This window comes from Nelumbo nucifera, chromosome 4 (assembly GCF_055504915.1).
Source record: "Nelumbo nucifera cultivar China Antique chromosome 4, China Antique-T2T, whole genome shotgun sequence".
Lineage (NCBI taxonomy): Eukaryota > Viridiplantae > Streptophyta > Magnoliopsida > Proteales > Nelumbonaceae > Nelumbo > Nelumbo nucifera.
In genome coordinates this window covers 84,548,728-84,568,754 of record NC_142652.1, presented here as the reverse complement: position 1 = coordinate 84,568,754, position 20,027 = coordinate 84,548,728, and the positions used below count along the sequence as shown (strand labels likewise).

Below are 20,027 nucleotides of genomic sequence, written 5' to 3'. Positions count from 1 at the left end.
ATGAACTCCCTTTGTATCTATCTGCCAGTGACGAAGTTGTTAGTTTGGTACTGGTCTATACTGTAGAAAAAGTGTAGTGATTTGTTTACTACATAAGCAAAACCTTGCATGGATATACAACCAGATTGAGAAGCTTGCCTTCACTTTAATAATATATGTTTGGAAGCTACGACAATACTTCTAAGCCCATACAATCGTCGATTCGTTGTGCTCATTGACTAGCTGTTGCATTAAGTTATGCAAGAACTTGAAGTGTTGGGGAGACTCTCCAAATGGGCTGTCGAACTCAACAAATCCGACATTCGATTCGAGCCACGACTAGCTATCAAGTCTCAAGTCTTAGTTGACTTCACCACTAAAACATTTAACTCGATGACATTGGAACTGGACGAACCACCAGTTAAGTTGGAGGCATCCATAAGCATGGAATCTTCATCCAATACAGAATAATAACCTTGGATCCCCCACGTAAACGTCTCATCCAACCATAAAAAGGTAGTGGATCCAGATTGATCTTGCTAGGTCCTGACGAAGTGAAGCTTGAGTATGAAGCGTTGGTAGCCAGGTTGTCCCCGGATAAGGAGTTTAGCATGAAAAAACATCGAGGTTTACAATGACTCACAGCTCATTGTCAACGAAGTCAACAAATGGTACGAAGCTCGGGGAGCCAGCGATGATCAAGTATTTGGCAAAGGTAAGGGAGCTCTCACAGTAATTCGACTTGTCCACCATCTAGCAAATCCAGAGATTCAAGAACGCACTTTCGTGGACAACATTCGGAGAATGGTTCACATTGAAGACCTGCCACACCCTAATGTAGATAAAGTGGCAGAGGTCAAAGTAACACTGATATAGATGATAGAGCCAAGGTAGATCAATCCCATCATGGAGTATTTGTGCCATGGAAATCCACTGATCGAGGTGAAGCCCAAAATATTGAGTGCAGATATGTCCGTCACTACATCATCATTGGCAATCAAATGTACCGAAAGTGGTTTACTATACCCTACTTTTGATGTCTTTGAGACCTACCAAGGCAGAGTACTTGCTTAGAGAGATCCACAAAGGAATATGCGGTGAACACTTGGGGAGTAAGTCACTGACTCAAAAAGCACTTCAACAAGGCTACTATCCCACTATATAGGAAGGCATGGTTTGATTGGTCCAAGGTGTGATTGATGCCAATGCCACACCAATGTACCCCATAAGCCCGCCATTGACTTATAGTACCTTAACAACCCGTAGCCATTCGCTCAATGGGGAATTGACATCAATGGTCTTTTCATACCAACAAATGGTCAAAGGAGGTTTTCAATCGTGACTGTTAACTACTTCACTAAATGGGTGGAAGCTGAATCCGTTGCAACCATCACTATTCGAGACATTTAGAATTTTATTTTAGAAGTGCATCATCTATAGTTTGGACTAGTACAAGCGCTCATATTGGACAAGGACAAACAATTTCGTAGACATTAAATTTCAATACTGGTGCATTAAGCTGGGGATCTAACCGAATTTTACTTCGATTCTCAACCCAATAGACAAATTGACTTGACCAACGAAGCAATCGTTCACATTATTAAAATTTAGACTAATTATTAATTATTTATTAATTGTTTATAAGGAATGGGTATAATTATTTTAATAATTAGTCATTCAATTATTTATTAAATGAGTATAGTTGCATCGTTTCTTCATTAAAACCTAGACTAATTATTAAAACTTATACCAAAGATTAATAGTTAATTATTCATTAGTTATTAAAATGGAACAAAAAATAGAATCAAACCAAACTGAATTCGATTAGGATTGGTTTGGCTCAAAACTCTAATTTGATTCGATTAAATTGAGAGAAATGCTCAAAGCCTCAAAACCGAATACTCGGTTAGGTCTTCGGTTCGAACTGAACCGAACTGTACACCCCTAAGCAGAACAATGGTTACTGGTGCTGGGCGGGAAATTATCGTCGTCGCCGAATAATTGGCGGGAAATTTCGCCTGGCAACGCCCGAGAAAACCATATTTCTCTCAAACACATATAAACATTACCCCGCCATTTTCAATATATTTACATTTGCTTGACCAAAAGTAGTTTTTAGGTACTCCGCTTCCTTCCGGTACCCATTCTTCTCTGTTTTCCATTTCGACTCCTTCGCCGCCTGAGTCCGATCCACGAAACCCTTGATCCGAGAATCGATGGCGAAGATCTCCAATTCCGAGGCCTCCTCCGACGAAGCCCCGTCGAATGTTTCAGTCTCTTCGGAGGAAGAGCAGAAGGACGAAGAGATCAACGTAGAGGACGAGGAAGAGCTCGAGTCCGTCGGGAGGACGACTGGCTCTGACGACGACGAAGCAGGGGAGGACAATTCAGAGACCGAAAATGAGGTCGGAGGTGATGCGAAGAGCGAAGAGGACGAGGATGAGGATGATGAGGTAAGGTTGCGAATTTGGATGTGTTGTTTGGATCTGCAGCCTCTTTTTTGTTGTCTTGACAAGTCAAATATTATGGTATGTGTTATGGTCTATACCATTTTTCTCCTTTATACGGTATCAGGGGGCTGTGTGTCTAGGGTTTGGGTCGTTGCATTGGTGAAGGGGGATTTTCTCCTTGTCTTTCCTCACCCCATTTGATGGGTTTCGTTGCTTAGCATGCTTTTTTTTTGATATTTGTTTTAAGGGACTGTTATCTTTTCCCTCTTTTACTTGCTTATTATCCATGTTACCAACTGCTTAGTATGTTCGATGTATTATTTAATATTGTTCCAGTGCATTTCTGCAAATTTCATCTCTGTTTCGTGCATTGCATTAAAAAAGTAGCTCAGGCTTGTTGGGTCCTGCCTGTTAGATTCATTTATTTTTTTAAGCTACTAATTGGTTGTTCGTGTTTGCGCCTTATGGAGTGTTTTCTTTTGCCGATTATATCGTTTTTATTGTATTGCCACAGGCTGGAAACACTTCGGCTAGTGCTGAAGTTGGACAGCGTGAAAGGGCCAGGTTGAGAGAACTGCAAAGGCTGAAGAAGGAAAAAGTCCAGGAAATATTGGATGCTCAAAATGCTGCTATTGATGCGGACATGGTTTGTAATTCACCGGATAATAAACATATTGCTGCTTTTTGTTTGGTCCTTTTACTAGATAGGTATAAAAAATTATGGATGTTTTTTGACCAGAACAACAAAGGAAAAGGCCGTTTGAAGTATTTACTACAGCAGACAGAGATATTTGCACATTTTGCCAAAGGAAATCAATCTGCATCTCAAAAGAAACCGAGGGGAAGGTATGGTTCTTGTAAAGCTTATGACATTATTGTTGGTAGGAAGTAGAAACAAACCGAGGTTATCAATAACAGTTGTGCAAGGAAGTTCTGGTGCTTAGACATGTAATTCAATTATATTATGGCACGGTGATTGGTGAAGAAGCATAAATGCTTTAACTTACAGTCTTACTTAACCTATAACATGGAAGGAAAAAAGAGAAAATATAAAAGATGGAAGAATAAAGCAAACAATGAGTCAAATTACCAGAACATTTGATCAACCAAAGAATCAGTAAATCCTAAAATACTTAAAATAAGAAAACCAACAAAGTTACAGTTGACAAGGCAATATAACCGTATTTTGAATGTTGTGTGACAAAAAAGAAAATTTCAAAAACAAAAATAAAGAAACTTCATTTAAAAAAGAAAAAAAAGGTTAGAACTTGGAACAGAACAATGAAACATATAAATTTAATAGAGTACTTCACAAAATGCCAAAAGTTAGATCTGTACTAAGTCCTCAGTGACAGGAAAATGGAGTATAACACCCTAACTTGAAATAACTATAAATGGAAAATGCAAGTTAGAGATAGATGTTTTGAATTACACCACAAAATAACTTAACAAAATGATAGATTGTTGTCTTGCAGGATGAGGGAGGAATAAGGCAAGCATCAAAACTAATTACCTTGATTTACATTTGAAGCTTGCATATATAAACACATTATTGGCTTCTATGAATTATTACTATTACTTTTTTTTTGTAGTTGCATCATAAACAGTTTCCCTCTTTTAATGGGTTGATTTAATGGCTTGATTTTTGACTGAAGAAAAAAAGGACTACATCGCTGAGGAACAAACAAAATCATCAAGCAAAATATTTTAGGCAAGATTACCATCATTTTTTTGTAGGCTAGATTTTATCAAGTAATCAAATGAGTTTATAAGTGTTAGGCAATATGCCTTTTTTATAGTATATCTTTACTATTTGTCTCAGCAAAGCTGTTTAAAAGGATAAGAGTACAGTGGTGGCATTTTATATTACAAACATGTTTTATTTTAAATTTTGATTTTTTTTTTTGCTTTTTCATTGGATTTATCAGGGGTCGCCATGCATCCAAGGTAACGGAAGAAGAAGAAGACGAAGAATGTCTTAAGGAGGAAGAGGATGCTTTTTCTGGTGCTGGAAATACACGATTGGTGACACAACCTTCATGTAAGTTGTTACCTATCTTTTGCAAGAATGGCATGCATTTGATAGATTTGTAATGCCATGACCTTATGCTGTACTATTGTAAGTGGGACTTTAGGATGACTAGATTCCATTGATCTTATGGATTTCAGAGTGTTGTCCCTTGAGCGTCAAGAGGCAATGATGATTAATTGCAGCGGTCCTCCATGGTTGCATCCCTTTCTTATTGTGTTAACTTGGTTGTCCCCATTTTTTGTATCACCAAAGATTTAAATAGATGGGGAAAGAGAAATGGCCTGCATATTGCAATGTGCCAATCAGCTGGTTGGTAAGGTCTCTTGTTGGTCATAGCGGAGACTTGGGGTCGAATCTCACCTGCACCTGGGTTGGGGGATGGGGCCGATGGGCTACCCCCTGTTGTGTAGCCCTTCAGACGATATAAAAAAAAAAAAGAAATGCTCTGCATATTGTCCTGTCTTCTATCATCTACTTTTGTCCCAATTTAGTTCATTTTGTGGATTCTTCTTTTTGTAATTTAGATTCTTGTGGTCTTATTTAACTACCTAGTTGCTGGAAATCATAATCAGCGACCAGTTTACTAATATTTTTACGTCTTCGACTAAGTAAGATGTCAAACTGTCTGTACTTGGAGAATATGGTTTATTTCACTTTTTTCAAGTGTTGTGGTATTTCACAAAATCTAATTTGAGTAGGACAGTCAAGTCCTGCAGTTTTTTTTTGAATGTAAAGTATGTTTCCTCACCTTTTATTATCCTGCATCTAGAGTTTATTTTACTTTTTGGCATCCAAGTAAGACCAGGGGAAATTTTGAAGTGTTGTGCTTCTGATCTTTTACTTTTTTTTTGATAATTGAAATAATTTTATTAATCAGCAATAGACAAGCTTCTGATCTTTTACTTGCCAATAAAAAAATTGTACTATGCATCATTTTCATGTGTTTCTTTTAGTTTTAGTTGCATTCTGGAGCATGAGCTTAAGGTTCTGTTTGGTTGCTAAGAAAATACAAGTGTAAGAAACTTCAATTTTTTCTCCTCTTAAACATAATTTCTCAGCAAGGAAACAAAAATGTTTGATTCATTAGCTGTTAGTGAAACCCTACCACCCATTTTGCACCTTTTACTTGCACTCCAGTTAGATTTGTACAGAAAAATACAAGTGCAAGAAGCTTCAATTTTTTCTCCTCTTAAACATAATTTCTCAGCAAGGAAACAAAAATGTTTGATTCATTAGCTGTTAGTGAAACCCTACCACCCATTTTGCACCTTTTACTTGCATTCCAGTTAGATTTGTACAGAAAACTTAACCACAACTTGGTGGATGATTTTTTGAAATCAAGAAAATCCTGTAGCTTGCCACATACTTTTTCTCAGAACAACTAAATTCCTGTTCCAGATTTCAATCAGAAAACTTCAGAAATCCTCCCACTCTCCCTTAGTGATTTAAAAGGTGTGTCTAGATACACAGGCGAGGTGCACTTTAGGGTATGCGCCCTCTTAGGCGCAGCCCTTTCAAAAGACACGATGTGCCTTGCGCCTCAGCCCAGGTGTGTGCCTTTTTAAAATTTTATGTTTTTTTGCTTTTTTTTTTGAATCTAGTGGTTGGGTTGTGGGCTTTTGCCCAAAGCCCCCCTGGACCCTGACCACACCACAAGAGTGGAGTAAAACCCCTATTTGCTAATGTTGTTCATTCATTCATTTTAATAAAATATCTTCTTAAAAGGAAATTAAAGTTATAAAATCATTATTTCTTATGTGGGAATTAAGAATTTAAGACCCTAACATGGAATTGTTTGGGCTTGCCTTGAGGGGTGTGGTACAAAGGTGGCTTGTAGAATTGGGAATGCATTATGTTTTACATCACTTTATTTTTTGGATCAATAATAGAAACTTGTTTTACATCACTTTATCTACTTGAAGTAATGCAATTGAGGAAAAAAAGAGATTGTGGGTTTTACATGCTTCAAAATGCTTTATATGTTTGATTTTATTTTTAAATTTTCATTGGAATACATTTTACATGTTATGTTTATGTATTTTAATTTTAAATAATAGGTTTTTTGAAACATTATTTTAAAATTGAAGTTTATATTTTTTTTTATTAATGTTAAGTTTAATGTTTTTTGATTTTTTTTTTTTGCATTTTTGACATTTTTTTGAATTTTCTAACATTTTTTTTTGATTTTTTATTTTTGCACCTTGCTTAAAAAAAAAGCGTGTGCCTCACCTTTGGGCACAAATTGCCCCTTGTGCTTTTTTTTGTGCCTTGCACTTTTATCTTTTAAAACATTGCTCTCCCTCACTTCTTGGGCAATGTGGTGACTTTGCTTGAAATATGAGGAACAAGGGAAGGCATCCATTGGGTTATGTGCACATGTGAGAAAAGTAATGATTTTGCTTTCAATGAATGGAAAATTTTGGCATGTATTGCTCTAGAGTTGGTGATGAACCTTACCATAAGGTCCACAAGGGTTCATTGATCTTCCTTGAAGCTGCACCAAATTAATTCATGGTTATTTTAAAGATTAGATTCTGTAGTATTGGACAATCCATGGAACCTTATACTCTCACAAATGTGAGGTCTTCCACAAAATATATGCATGTGTATATCTTAGTAAGCCACCATGGAGGTATATTTATCCATCATTTGTTGTTTTTCCATGAGCTGTGCCAATTGCTATTGTTTTAGTGTTAGTCTACTTTATGTTTAATTTTATCCTGTGTAGGCATTCAAGGGAAGTTGAGGGATTACCAGCTGGCTGGATTAAACTGGCTGATACGGCTTTATGAGAATGGCATAAATGGAATCCTTGCAGATGAGATGGTATGCAGATGTAATTTAGTCTTGCCATTTTAGATTTCCTTGTCATCCTCTTCTCTTGTGTTTATTTTTGGTACCAAGACCAAAAGCTGTTCATGTTTTAGTTGATATAATCATAATTCAAAGTATCAATACTCTTGATACTCAAAATTTGTGTATTGAGAGTTTCAACTTGATGGAAAGTCACTTTTTTCATTTTTTTTTGATTTTACCTCTTGACAGGTCATCCTAAGTACTATTATTTTCTGTATTGATAACCCTTGATATTTGTAAAATCCCTATTCGATTCTAGGTTAAAGTAGAGAAGAAGAAGAAGAGAAGAAGGAGAAGAAGGGTTCGGCCAGATTAGGAAAAAATCAGTCCACTTCTAGCCGACCCACTTGTATTTATCTCCAATAACATAGTTACAAGAAAGACCATATTGTCCCTCATAAGTGATGTGACACATAACTTAAACTTAAATAAAATAGACCTTTCACTCTCAAATAGATAAACCCAAATGACCAAAATACCCCTGATTTGTGTATTCTAACACTTCCCCTTAAGTTGGAGAGTATATGTCATATAGTCCCAGCTTGTCACAAATATAATCTACTCTGCCCCGAGACAATCCCTTTGTAAAGAGATCTGCCCACTGATTTCTTGAGTTCACATGAAACGTGGTTATCACGCCACTTATCACTTTCTCTCTCACAAAGTGACAATGTGAACAACAGTTTGGTTGTCACAGTATAGTCTCATGGGTTTGTCAACCGAGAGCCCCCTCTCTTGTAGCAAGTTCTTCAACCATACCAGTTCACATGTGGTATGAGCCATAGCTCTGTACTCAACTTTTGCACTACTCCTTGCCACCATTGTTTGTTTCTTGCTCTTCCAAGTTACAAGATTGCCACCAAGGAAGGTACAGTACCCTATAGTTGATCTCCTGTCTGATATAGAAGCAACCCAATCAGCATCTGTATACCCTATTATTTCAAGAGTCCCTCCACTTTGGTATAGAAAACCACGACTTGGAGCACCCTTCAAGTACCTAACAATCCTTAGAACTGCTTTCCAATGAGGAATCCGAGGATGTTGCATAAATTGACTCACCGTACTCGCAACAAATGATATATCTGGTCGGGTAATAGTCAGATAATTCAACTTTCCCACCAACCTCCTGTATCTTCCAGGATCATCAAACTCTTCATTTGCATCAACACTCAACTTGACATTAAGTTCCATAGGAGTCTCTGCTGGTTTAGCATCTAACAGTCCTGTTTCTTCAAGTAGGTCAAGAACATATTTTCTTTGACATAAGTTAATTCCATGTCTTGACCTTGCAGCTTCTATTCCTAGGAAGTATTTCAGCTTACCCAAATCTTTCATATTGAAGTGGTCCTGTAGGAGTTTCTTCAGCTTGTCAATCTCGTTACTGTCACTCCTAGTTATGACAATATCATCCACATACACCACTAGCAAGATTTTCCCATCTTTTGAGTCATGGCTGAACACAAAATGGTTTACCTGACACTGTTTCATCCCAAATTCTTTCACTACTTCACTGAACCTGCCAAACCATGCGCGTGGAGATTGTTTCAGTCCATAAATTGCCTTTTTGAGTCTACAAACCTTACCATCCTCCTCCTGAGCAACAAACCTTGGCGGTTGCTCCATATACACTTCCTTAATGAGATCACCATGTAGGAAAACATTTTTGATGTCTAGTTGCACAAGAGGCCAATCATACATAGCAGCTAATGAAATCAACACCCGAATTGAACCAATTTTAGCCACAGGAGAAAATGTCTTCATATAGTCTACACCATACAATTAAGAATAGCCCTTGGCCACTAACCTGGCCTTCAATCGCTCCACACTGCCATTTGGAAGATACTTCACTGTGTAGACTCACTTACACCCAACAACATGCTTACCAGGAGGAAGAGCAGTAAGTTCCCACGTGTGATTGTGTTGTAGAGCAGGGAGTTCCTCTTCCATGGCTTGCTGCCACCCTGGGGAGGTAAGGGCTTCCTGGACAGTCTTGGGAATGGAAACAGATGATAGCAATGATATAAAGTTGCGATGAGAAGCAGAAAGGTGAGCAGCTGAAACATAGTGTGAAATAGGATGAGAAGTACAAGTGCGTTTATCTTTCCGTAGGGCATTAGGAAGATCAAGGTCTAAGGGAGAAGAAGCAATGATAGGATCTGTCGACGAGGGCTGAATTGGAGGAGGGGCTGGTGCTCTTCTGTGAGTATACACTTGTTTGATTGGTGGCCTCTCAGTAGTAACTGGCATGGGAGGTGAATCTGCAACTGGAATGGAAACCACGGGAAGGGGATCCGCAACAGGGATGGGAAGAGGAACTATGGAGGAAGGAGAAGAAACCACAGTATCCGAGAAAAAAGGAACAGATTCAAAGAAGGTGACATCGGAACACACAAATGACTTATGAAAGTTAGAGTTATAGCGCTTATACCCTTTCTAGGTCCTTGAGTAGCCAAGGAAGATGCACTTAGTAGCTCATGTATCTAATTTGTCTAAACCAGGCCCCAAGTTTGAACACAACAAACACATCCAAAGACTCTTGGGGTGAGAGGAAACGGAGATAAGGTGGGAAACAACACCGATAAGGGGGATTGACTTCCAAGGATGGACATGGGCATCCGATTGATGAGAAAACAAGATGTGAGGATAGCATCACTCCAAAAATGCTTTGGGACATTCATATTAAGCATCAAAGACCGAGTAGTTTGAAGGAGATGTCGATTTTTTCGTTCAGCTACACCATTCTGTTGTGGGGTGTAGGCACAAGAAGTTTGATGAATTATCCCATGGTGCTCTAAGTATTGCTGAAATGGTATTGAGGTGTATTCTTTGGCATTATCGGAGCAAAGAATTTTAATATGAACACCAAATTGGGTACGCATTTCAGCATAAAATTTTTGAAAAATAGAAAATAATTCACTGCGATCTTTCATAAGATAAATCCATGTCATCCTTGAAAAGTCATCAACAAAAATTACAAAATACTTATAGCCATTGTATGACATCACTTTGATCGGACCCCAAACATCAGAATGAACTAAAGAAAAAGGACTCGAGACACAACTATCAACTCTTGGACTAAAAGAGACTCTATGATGTTTCCCAAGTTGACATGACTCACAATCCAAAGATGAAAGATGACTCAAGGAAGGAACCAACAACTTCAGAGCCTTGAGAGAATGATGACCAAGTTTGCAGTGCCATTGAAGAGGAGTAAGAGACGAATGAAAAGCTATTGGAGGGCCACCACCATCAAGGTAATACAATCCACCTGCCTCATGCCCTCCACCAATCTTCATCCCCGTCTTGAGATCCTGAAACACACAAGAAGAGGGATAAAAGGTTATGGAACAATTAAGTGACTTGGTTAATCTACTAATAGACACAAGGTTAAAGGGGAACTTGGGAACATATAAAACAGATAATAAAGACAAGGAGGAGAGATCAACATCACCAACACCACAGATGGGAGATGTAGAACCATTAGCAAGAGTAACTGTTTGAGATGTGGAGGCCCGAGAAAGAGAAGAAAATACATTAGGAGTCCCAGACATATGGTCCGAGGCTCTGGAGTCAATGATCCAGTGTGAAGGCTTGGAAGCCAAGCAAGCCATACCTGAATAGGCAAGGGTAGTTGTGTTCTGCTGAGATGTCTGAAGGAACTGCTCATATACTGCACGGGGTACACTCACCATCTCCTTCCCAGAAGCACCAGTAGATGTGGAGGGAATCAGGTTAGTTTGTTGACTTTTAGTAATTGTACCACTATGCTTAGTCACAGCATGGTTAGCCCAAGTGTTGGGTGGACCATGTAAATCATAGCAGAAATTAACCGTGTGCCCCTCTAATCCACAGTGTGTACACTTCCTAGGGGTATTACTTCTTCCTTTACCACGACCTCCCCCTGAGTTCCGACCTCCACTCCGATCACCAGCACGGTTAAACATGGGACCACCACGGTTACCTAGAAGTCCACGACCACGACCACGACCACCACCTCCCCCTCTAGTCACCACAAAACCAGATCTGTCTGAGAGAGAAGAATGCTCTATAGACTCAATAGATGTCCTCCTGAGACGGGCAAAAACTTCTTTAAGTGAGGGAAGTGCAGACCCCCTAGTATTTGTGCTCGGACAGGCTCATATTTAGCCTTCAAACCCACCAGAAACCTTGTCACATCAAGTTGCTCACGTTGTTGTTGCTGAATCTGAACATCCTGTGTTAGAGGATGATACACATTGAGCTCATTTTGGATATTCCTCAGACTTGCATAGTATTCCTCCAAGCTTTGATTGCCTTGCTTTCAGATTAAAGTACTCTTGGTACAACTGATACATCCTAGTTGTGTTGTCTTGTCCGAAGTACAGTTTCTTAGCATGATCCCAAATTTCTTTAGCTGTATCTAGGAACATAAAGTTCACGCTAATTTTTGGTTCCATGCTATTCCACAACCATGTCATTATTTGTGCATCTTCCTGTTCCCAGTCACTAAACCCTGGAGAATCAGAGGAGGGTTTCTCCTCTCTCACATGTTTTACTTTTTTCTTGGCCTTTAAAAACACCTCCATAGATTTTGCCCACGACACATAATTCTCACCATTCAACTTAATAGATGTCATTTGAACATTTAGGTAATCTGGAGAAATCATAACGCCTGTTTTATTGTCATTCCCATCTTCAATCAATGCCATCATAACTAATTCACCTTCAAATATTTAGCACAACCTCACGCACTTCCACAAAACTTATCTCACTCTCAGCACCACCAACTTCTTCAAATACACATTGCACATCAAATACAAAAGCTGAAATCACTCGGTCATTAAATCAAACACCTGTACTGCACACTGCAGAACCATTCACACACCAAATACAAGGGCTGAAGTCACTCAGTATAAACACCACCACACGACACAAGGTTTCACTTTCAACTATTCAGAGTCATCCCCACACCATTCAACACAATACAACCACCACCACACCACTGCTGTTGTGAACTTCAGCAGTCGAAAAACTCTACTTTCAGCACACATACGAGGTAAAAACATAGAAGAACAAGGCTGATATGCATACTAATCACTTCAAACCTCCACAAAAAAATATTTTGAACCAAAACACAGCATTTACAGTCCGCTATTTGGGCAAAAAACAGAATTGCTCATACCTGTCCACAAACAGCTATCTTCGTATCACAGAATAGAGGGCATCTAGTACACAACCTCAACGACCACCACCACAGTAACTGGAGGCATACTCACCTCCAAAACCACAAAACGACCACTCCTTTTTGGCCTCTTGTCGAGCTTCCACTCAGGCTAGAAGAAAATCGAAGAAAGCTGAAATGGTTGGTGGCGAACCCAGGAAGAAGACAAATAGTGAAAGAAGAAGAAAAAGGGAAAAGAGAACTAGGTTTTATTGCTCTGATACCATGTAAAATCCCTATTCGATTCTAGGTTAAAGTAGAGAAGAAGAAGAGAAGAAGAAGGAGGAGAAGAAGGGTTCGGCCAGATTAGGAAAAAATCAGTCCACCTCTAGCCGACCCACTTGTATTTATCTCCAATAACATAGTTACAAGAAAGACCATATTGTCCCTCATTAGTGATGGGACACATAACTTAAACTTAAATAAAATAGACCTTTCACTCTCAAATAGATAAACCCAAATGACCAAAATATCCCTGATTTGTTTGTGTATTCTAACAATATTATATGATACACTGGTACCTTGGATATAATCCATCAAATTTTCTAAATGGAATTGGTCTCTCTGGTCTGTTTGAAATCATGAGTGCTGATGTCATATGATCGTTTGATATAATACCATGATTTTCTTGTACAGCCTTTAACCAGTTTATATGGATTAATTTGGGGTAACTTTGACCTAGGGTCTTGGAAAAACACTGCAAACAATCTCTCTACTGGGTTATTTGCATGAGTTTAGAGGAATCACTGGTCCTCATATGGTTGTTTCACCAAAATCTACTCTTGGCAACTGGATGAAGGAGATTCGGCGCTTTTGTCCAGTTCTTCGTGCAGTAAAATTTCTAGGAAATCCAGATGAAAGAGTAAGCAAATACACCTTTTGGATATTCTCTTCTTTCTTTGTTGCTTTACTTTTTAAAACCATAATGTTAATGGCTTACTCTGGTTTCTGATTACACAGAAGCATATACGTGAGAACCTATTGATTGCTGGCAAGTTTGATGTTTGTGTTACTAGTTTTGAAATGGCCATCAAAGAAAAAAGTACTTTACGTCGCTTTAGCTGGCGCTATGTTATTATTGATGAGGCCCATCGAATCAAGAATGAGAATTCACTTCTCTCAAAAACAATGAGACTCTATAACACAAATTACCGTCTTCTAATCACGGGGACACCACTTCAGGTAGCCAATTATTTATGGATGCATGTATATCTTTAGTGTATTGTATGTATACATTTTGTGCAGTATGTGCTGGATGGTAGTTTCTCTTATTATCTGCCTTTTGTATTTGACATGAGCATGATTTTGTAACTTAGTCAAGGAAAGTAGGAGTCTAAATTGGATATACAATTGAGTAATTGATCATGATTCCAACGTGTTACTATATTGCAAACATTTGGCAGAGTTGGTCTGCCTGCTAGCTGGATGGCTGTGATGACCATTTCTAACTTTTTCAATGCTACCTCTATTGACCATTATATCTATTGCATGGCTAAATTAGGTTTAGTTCATAGTTCATTTTGGCGTAGCCTGTGTTGCCTACTGTTGCATGGAATCTCCTTAGTGGATGAAATCTGTGTTGGACTGCATTGGGTTCTGATGATACAGTAGGAATGGTTCATTCATGGCTGGTGAATCCAAAACATTTTTAGAGGAAGGAAATATAGTTCTTTTTTCTGGTCTTGGAAATCTTTTTGTAAACATTTGGGGTCTGATGATACAGTTGATACTTTTGTAGTTTGTATATTCCCAATGTACGGCCCTAGTTGTACATGGGCTATTCTGTTTCTCTTATTGATTGATACGATATGTTGGAATTTGGATTTCCTCCTCACAGCACTTGCAGCCGTGCATTGGAACATCTCCCCATGAATGAAAACATACAAGCAGGGGAAATATTCCCAATTGTGTGGCTGCAATGTGCTGTGAGATGGGTGAGGAGGATTCTGTGAGGGGGAAATCTGAACTTGCCTTTTAAAAATTTACTTGCTTATTTTTGAAATAAATAAATAGCTACTATACACAATAAACATCATTTTTTTCCAAAAACTGTTATCATGTAACTGAGGTTCATCATCATCATCATCATCATCTCGGCCTTGCCCCAACTATATGGGGTTTGGCTACACGAATCTGTTATCGAGTAACAAAGGTTCTAGGTCTTTTATTTTTATTTTTATAGTTTTATAAATAAAGGATGCTAGAATTTGAAAAAGTATGGACTATTTTAGTAGTTTATACTTTCTTATAGATGCGGCTGTGAGCCCTTGTTTTTGCTTCTTGCCAAGTCAGACTTCTGGACACGTTAGGTTATGATTCTTGTATCTGTGTCAATGCGATACTGGCCCGGAGGGTGGTTGGTTTTTTAAATAGGTACATGCTATATACCTTCCAAGAATATGGAAGAAAATGGGGTAAACACATTCATGTGGATGCTTGGTGCTTGTTTTTATGTCTAAAATCATTAATTTTCACATTGGAGCTCATTTTAAGGATAAAAATATAATGAAAGTTTCTATATGGCAGATTTGGATTTTATATGTGGCTAACTACATTTTAATGTATTAAGGATCTCTTCTTGATTATCTTTTTCATCTATCTTGATTATCTTGTATCACTGCATTGAGTCCTTGTCATCACATTTTAGGGTAGTGCCTTTATTGAGCTTGATGATGGTTGGGCATCTTTTGCAAAATGTTCCTGTACAGTATTAATATCTATACAATCTTGCTTATCTGCAGAACAATCTCCATGAGCTTTGGTCTCTTCTTAACTTTTTGCTCCCGGAGATATTTAGTTCTTCTGAAACCTTTGATGAGTGGTTCCAAATATCTGGTGAAAATGACCAGCAGGAGGTTGTTCAACAGCTTCACAAGGTACAATTTTAGCTGTCATATTTGAACTTTCATTTATTTTCCTTTCCTTTATTTGGTATGATGACTATGATAAATGATAATTGTGCATCTTGAAGGTCCTCCGTCCATTTCTCCTCCGAAGGTTGAAGTCAGACGTTGAGAAAGGCTTGCCCCCAAAGAAGGAAACAATACTTAAAGTAGGGATGTCCCAATTGCAGAAGCAGTTCTATCGGGCTTTATTGCAAAAAGACTTAGAGGTTGTTAATGCTGGTGGAGAGCGTAAGCGTCTTCTGAATATAGCAATGCAATTGCGTAAATGTTGTAATCACCCATACCTTTTCCAAGGTGCAGAACCTGGCCCACCTTACACCACAGGAGAACATCTTATCACAAATGCAGGTAATCTTTCCTTCTATAATTCTTTCATAAGTTCCTTGACTCTAATTAAATACTCAACAGTAATAATCATTTCCCATCTTGCAGGTAAAATGGTTCTTTTGGACAAGTTGTTATCAAAGCTAAAAGAACGTGACTCAAGGGTTCTAATATTTTCACAGGTCTATATTGCTTAGAGAAATGATGTGATTTCACCAAATTGTTTACAATTCATAAAGAAATAGTTGTCATTGGGATCATTTATCCTTACAGTTCAGAGTGTTATCCTCAATTCTCCACTTTCTCCTTATAAGCACTGCTGCACTGGGAATCTTCTTTACTAATTTTGTGGGTGGGTGCTTCTTGTTTTTCTTTGTTCAGATGACAAGGCTGCTAGACATTCTGGAAGACTATTTAATGTTCCGGGGGTATCAGTACTGTCGGATTGATGGAAATACTAGTGGAGAAGATCGTGATGCTTCCATAGAGGCCTTCAACCAACCAGGAAGCGAGAAGTTTATCTTCTTATTGTCAACCAGAGCAGGTGGCCTTGGTATTAATCTTGCCACTGCAGATGTGGTCATTCTATATGACAGTGATTGGTAAGCCATTGTTTTGGTGTGCTTGTGGTTTATTCAATAATGGTTCTAAACATGCAATGGTAATCTTTCTAATATTCTTAATCCAGGAACCCACAAGTGGATTTGCAAGCACAGGACCGTGCCCATAGGATTGGTCAAAAGAAAGAGGTCCAAGTGTTTCGCTTCTGCACAGAGGTTTGTGGCCTATGGGGATTTCACTTCTGTATTTAAAATATCAGTAATGTTTTATATTTTTCCTATGCATGATAATTCAGTACACCATAGAGGAGAAAGTCATTGAGAGGGCATATAAAAAGCTTGCACTTGATGCTTTAGTGATTCAACAAGGGCGGTTAGCTGAACAAAAAAGTAAGCAATATTTACTTTATAAGCTTCCTGTTTTATTATTGCAAGTCTGGAAGTCTGAAGTAAATTGATTTTTTTATTGTTTATGTTTGTGCAGCTGTTAACAAGGATGAACTCTTGCAAATGGTGAGATTTGGCGCTGAAATGGTATTCAGTTCCAAGGATAGCACAATCACAGATGAGGATATTGATAGAATCATAGCTAAAGGAGAGGAGGCAACAGCAGAACTAGATGCCAAGATGAAGAAATTTACAGAAGACGCTATCAAGTTTAAAATGGATGATAGTAAGTTGATTCATAAATAAGAGTTTTCACTTGATCACTGTCTATTTCCTTGCCTAATAATGTTTATCTGGTTTTTTACAGCTGCTGAGCTATATGATTTTGATGATGGCAAGGTGGAACTATTTCTTTGACTACCATTTTTTAGTTACTAAGAGCTGCTCAAATAATAGTTGTATAACAATGTTTTGAGACATACATCATAGTATTACATTACACTAAAATATTCATTTTTCCACATTATGAAGGATGAGAACAAGTTAGACTTCAAGAAGCTTGTTAGTGAAAACTGGATTGAGCCACCAAAGCGAGAGCGTAAGCGCAAGTAAGTTTTTTTTTTTTGTTTTGGGCGGGGGGTGTGTTGTAAACTGCATCTGAGTTTCCTGTTTGTTATCTTCTCTCTTGTAACTTAAATTTGTCATTCTTCTCTATTAGTTACTCAGAATCTGAGTACTTCAAGCAAGCATTGCGTCAGGGTGGTCCAGCAAAACCAAGAGAACCACGAATTCCTCGTATGCCTCAGTTGTAAGTGTCTTTTGATGTGAGTTCCTGTAGGTGCTTAGATTGCCATTGAGACTCATTTGTATTACCTTTGGGTTATCAGGCATGACTTCCAGTTCTTCAACACACAAAGGCTAAGTGAGCTTTATGAGAAGGAAGTTCGCTATCTCATGGTCAGCAGCATTTTAATTCACCTGTTTTCTCTTTTTGTTCTGGTCTGCAAGTCGTGCTTCCATGGTTTGAGGATTTACTTAAGTTTCCATTTGTTTTTCAGCAAACACATCAAAAGAATCAGTTGAAGGATACTATTGGTGATGGGGATGAGCCTGAGGGTTTGTACTTTTTTTTGTACATCTCGTTTTATTTTTTAAGTATTCACGTTTCTGTTATTCAATGGTAGATTCTAATATCCAATTGGACCTTTAATATTGCTATTGCCCATTTAGATGTTGGGGAGCCCTTGACTACAGAAGAACAAGAAGAGAAAGAACAGCTATTAGAACAGGTGAGTGGATCATTATTGTTATAGTGGTGTTCTTTAGACCGTAATGTTCTCTCTTCCTGAATAATCCTCCACACCTTTCAATGCCCCAAATAAAAAAAGAAAGAAATGTAAAGATTGAACCTTTTTCTGAACTTGATTGTTGCTGAAATTTAGGGATTTTCAACATGGACTAGGAGAGATTTCAATACTTTTATCCGGGCTTGCGAGAAGTATGGTCGGAATGACATAAAAAGTATTGCTTCTGAGATAGAAGGCAAGACAGAACAGGAAGTTGAAAGATATGCCAAAGTCTTTAAAGAAAGATACAAGGAGCTAAATGGTAATTGGAACTTGCGTACACTTGTTCTTTATTTTGCTTAGTATCATACTAATTGCCAAATATGAAACCTGCATCTGTTAAATTGAATGTAGAATTTCTGCTCAAGGTTTCATCTCTTGCTTTTTTATAGTTATAACAAGTTCTTTTGGCAAGGTGTCTTAAGCCATTATTTTTCTATTTCATTTAAGTTCTTTCACATGCTCCCTTTGTTGCATCTATCCAGATTATGACAGGATTATCAAGAACATTGAAAGAGGGGAGGCAAGAATATCTCGGAAAGATGAGATTATGAAAGCTATTGGGAAGAAGCTAGACCGCTACAAGAATCCATGGTTGGAACTGAAGATTCAGTATGGTCAGAACAAGGGGAAGCTGTATAATGAAGAGTGTGATCGTTTCTTGGTGAGGTTTCTGAAAAGTCCCCAAGTTTCAGCCAAGAATATGTACTAACACAGGAATTTCAGTAAAAAAGTGCCAAGCTTTTTTGCAATATACTTGTATGCACAACCATTCTTATGTCAGCTGCATGATTTCAGTTATGCATGGTTCACAAGCTTGGGTATGGGAACTGGGATGAGCTGAAAGCAGCTTTCCGCACCTCTCCCCTATTCCGTTTTGATTGGTTTATAAAATCTCGTACTACTCAAGAACTTGCACGGCGCTGTGATACTCTCATTCGGTTGGTAGAGAGGGAAAATCAAGAATTTGATGAGAGGGAGAGACAAGCACGGAAAGATAAAAAGCATGCCAAGGTTAATTCTCATCCTCTCGTTCTAATTCATGTTTGCACCAATTTTCTGTTAGCTGTACCTTTTTTTAGCTAATCTATTTTTTCAAAAAATGCATTGATGATGTCTAACTAGGTATGCCTTTTCTTTTCATCTTCTTTATCCAGAACATGACACCATCAAAACGGGCCATGGCTAGATCGGTGTCTGAGAGTCCAACATCAGCATTAAAGAAAAGGAAGCAGTCAGTGATGGATGACTATCTAGGCTCAGTAAGACAAGAAACCATATTTTGTTTTGAAGAGTTGAATTTTGCCTTAAGATGTCAAAAGAGCAACATTAGCGCCATGGGGCCTCTTAAGTCACAAGAGGACATATTGAAGAATGGTGTTATGGCGGTATTTAAATTTGTTCTGTCGTGATTTTAGGACTCCATGATTGATGGACATGGTCCATGATGTTACCTTTGCTCTTTTAAATGTTTTGCATAGTTACCAAAGCTGGCTTAAGCTGTGGCTTATTTGGTAATGATCTTTATGGTTGCAGGGAAGGAGGAGGAAATGATTTTTTACAGGAACCCTACCTCCATCCAGATTGTTTACAGTATATTTTACATACAGAACATGCAACAAATAGGATTTTACGCGAAAAGCAGTGATGGGAGGTTCACATGAAGAGCCCAGCCCTCATTTTTTGCTTCTTTTTTGTAGATTGTGGTCGCAACCCAATTTTGTGGCAGGCCATCTTTTAGTTAATGGGTGGGTATTTGCATTAGCCTGTTGTACAAATGATCCATTCCTTCTATGTAATTAATCTACCCAATTATCTTGCTGCATGCAGCTGGAATCAAGGCCCTTTTTGGCAATGCTCCCACTTGTTTTTGTTCTTTTAGAAATTCCTTTGGTAGATCAAGAATTTTACTTCTTTCTCCTCGGGAATAATAGAGGCATTTGGTAAATTGTTCTTAGAGAACTGATTTTTATTTTACAAAAAACAT

The 20,027-nt window shown here is 38.2% G+C and overlaps 1 protein-coding gene across 1 annotated transcript; it reads left to right on the top strand.

Annotated features, from left to right (window-relative positions):
• Positions 1–2,067: 2,067 nt before the first annotated feature.
• LOC104586145 (putative chromatin-remodeling complex ATPase chain) lies at positions 2,068–19,925 on the top strand. The gene is made up of 25 exons (XM_010243295.3): positions 2,068–2,432; positions 2,944–3,075; positions 3,169–3,275; positions 4,358–4,470; positions 7,190–7,287; positions 13,200–13,379; positions 13,478–13,699; positions 15,259–15,393; positions 15,489–15,771; positions 15,856–15,929; positions 16,129–16,349; positions 16,436–16,523; positions 16,604–16,697; positions 16,792–16,980; positions 17,062–17,093; positions 17,226–17,302; positions 17,413–17,502; positions 17,582–17,651; positions 17,753–17,810; positions 17,925–17,983; positions 18,137–18,302; positions 18,526–18,704; positions 18,839–19,054; positions 19,198–19,302; positions 19,577–19,925. Exons 1-25 carry the CDS (start codon positions 2,196–2,198, stop codon positions 19,592–19,594), a joined length of 3,243 nt encoding a protein of 1,080 aa, XP_010241597.1. The 5' UTR covers positions 2,068–2,195; the 3' UTR covers positions 19,595–19,925.
• The last annotated feature ends 102 nt before the right edge of the window (positions 19,926–20,027 follow it).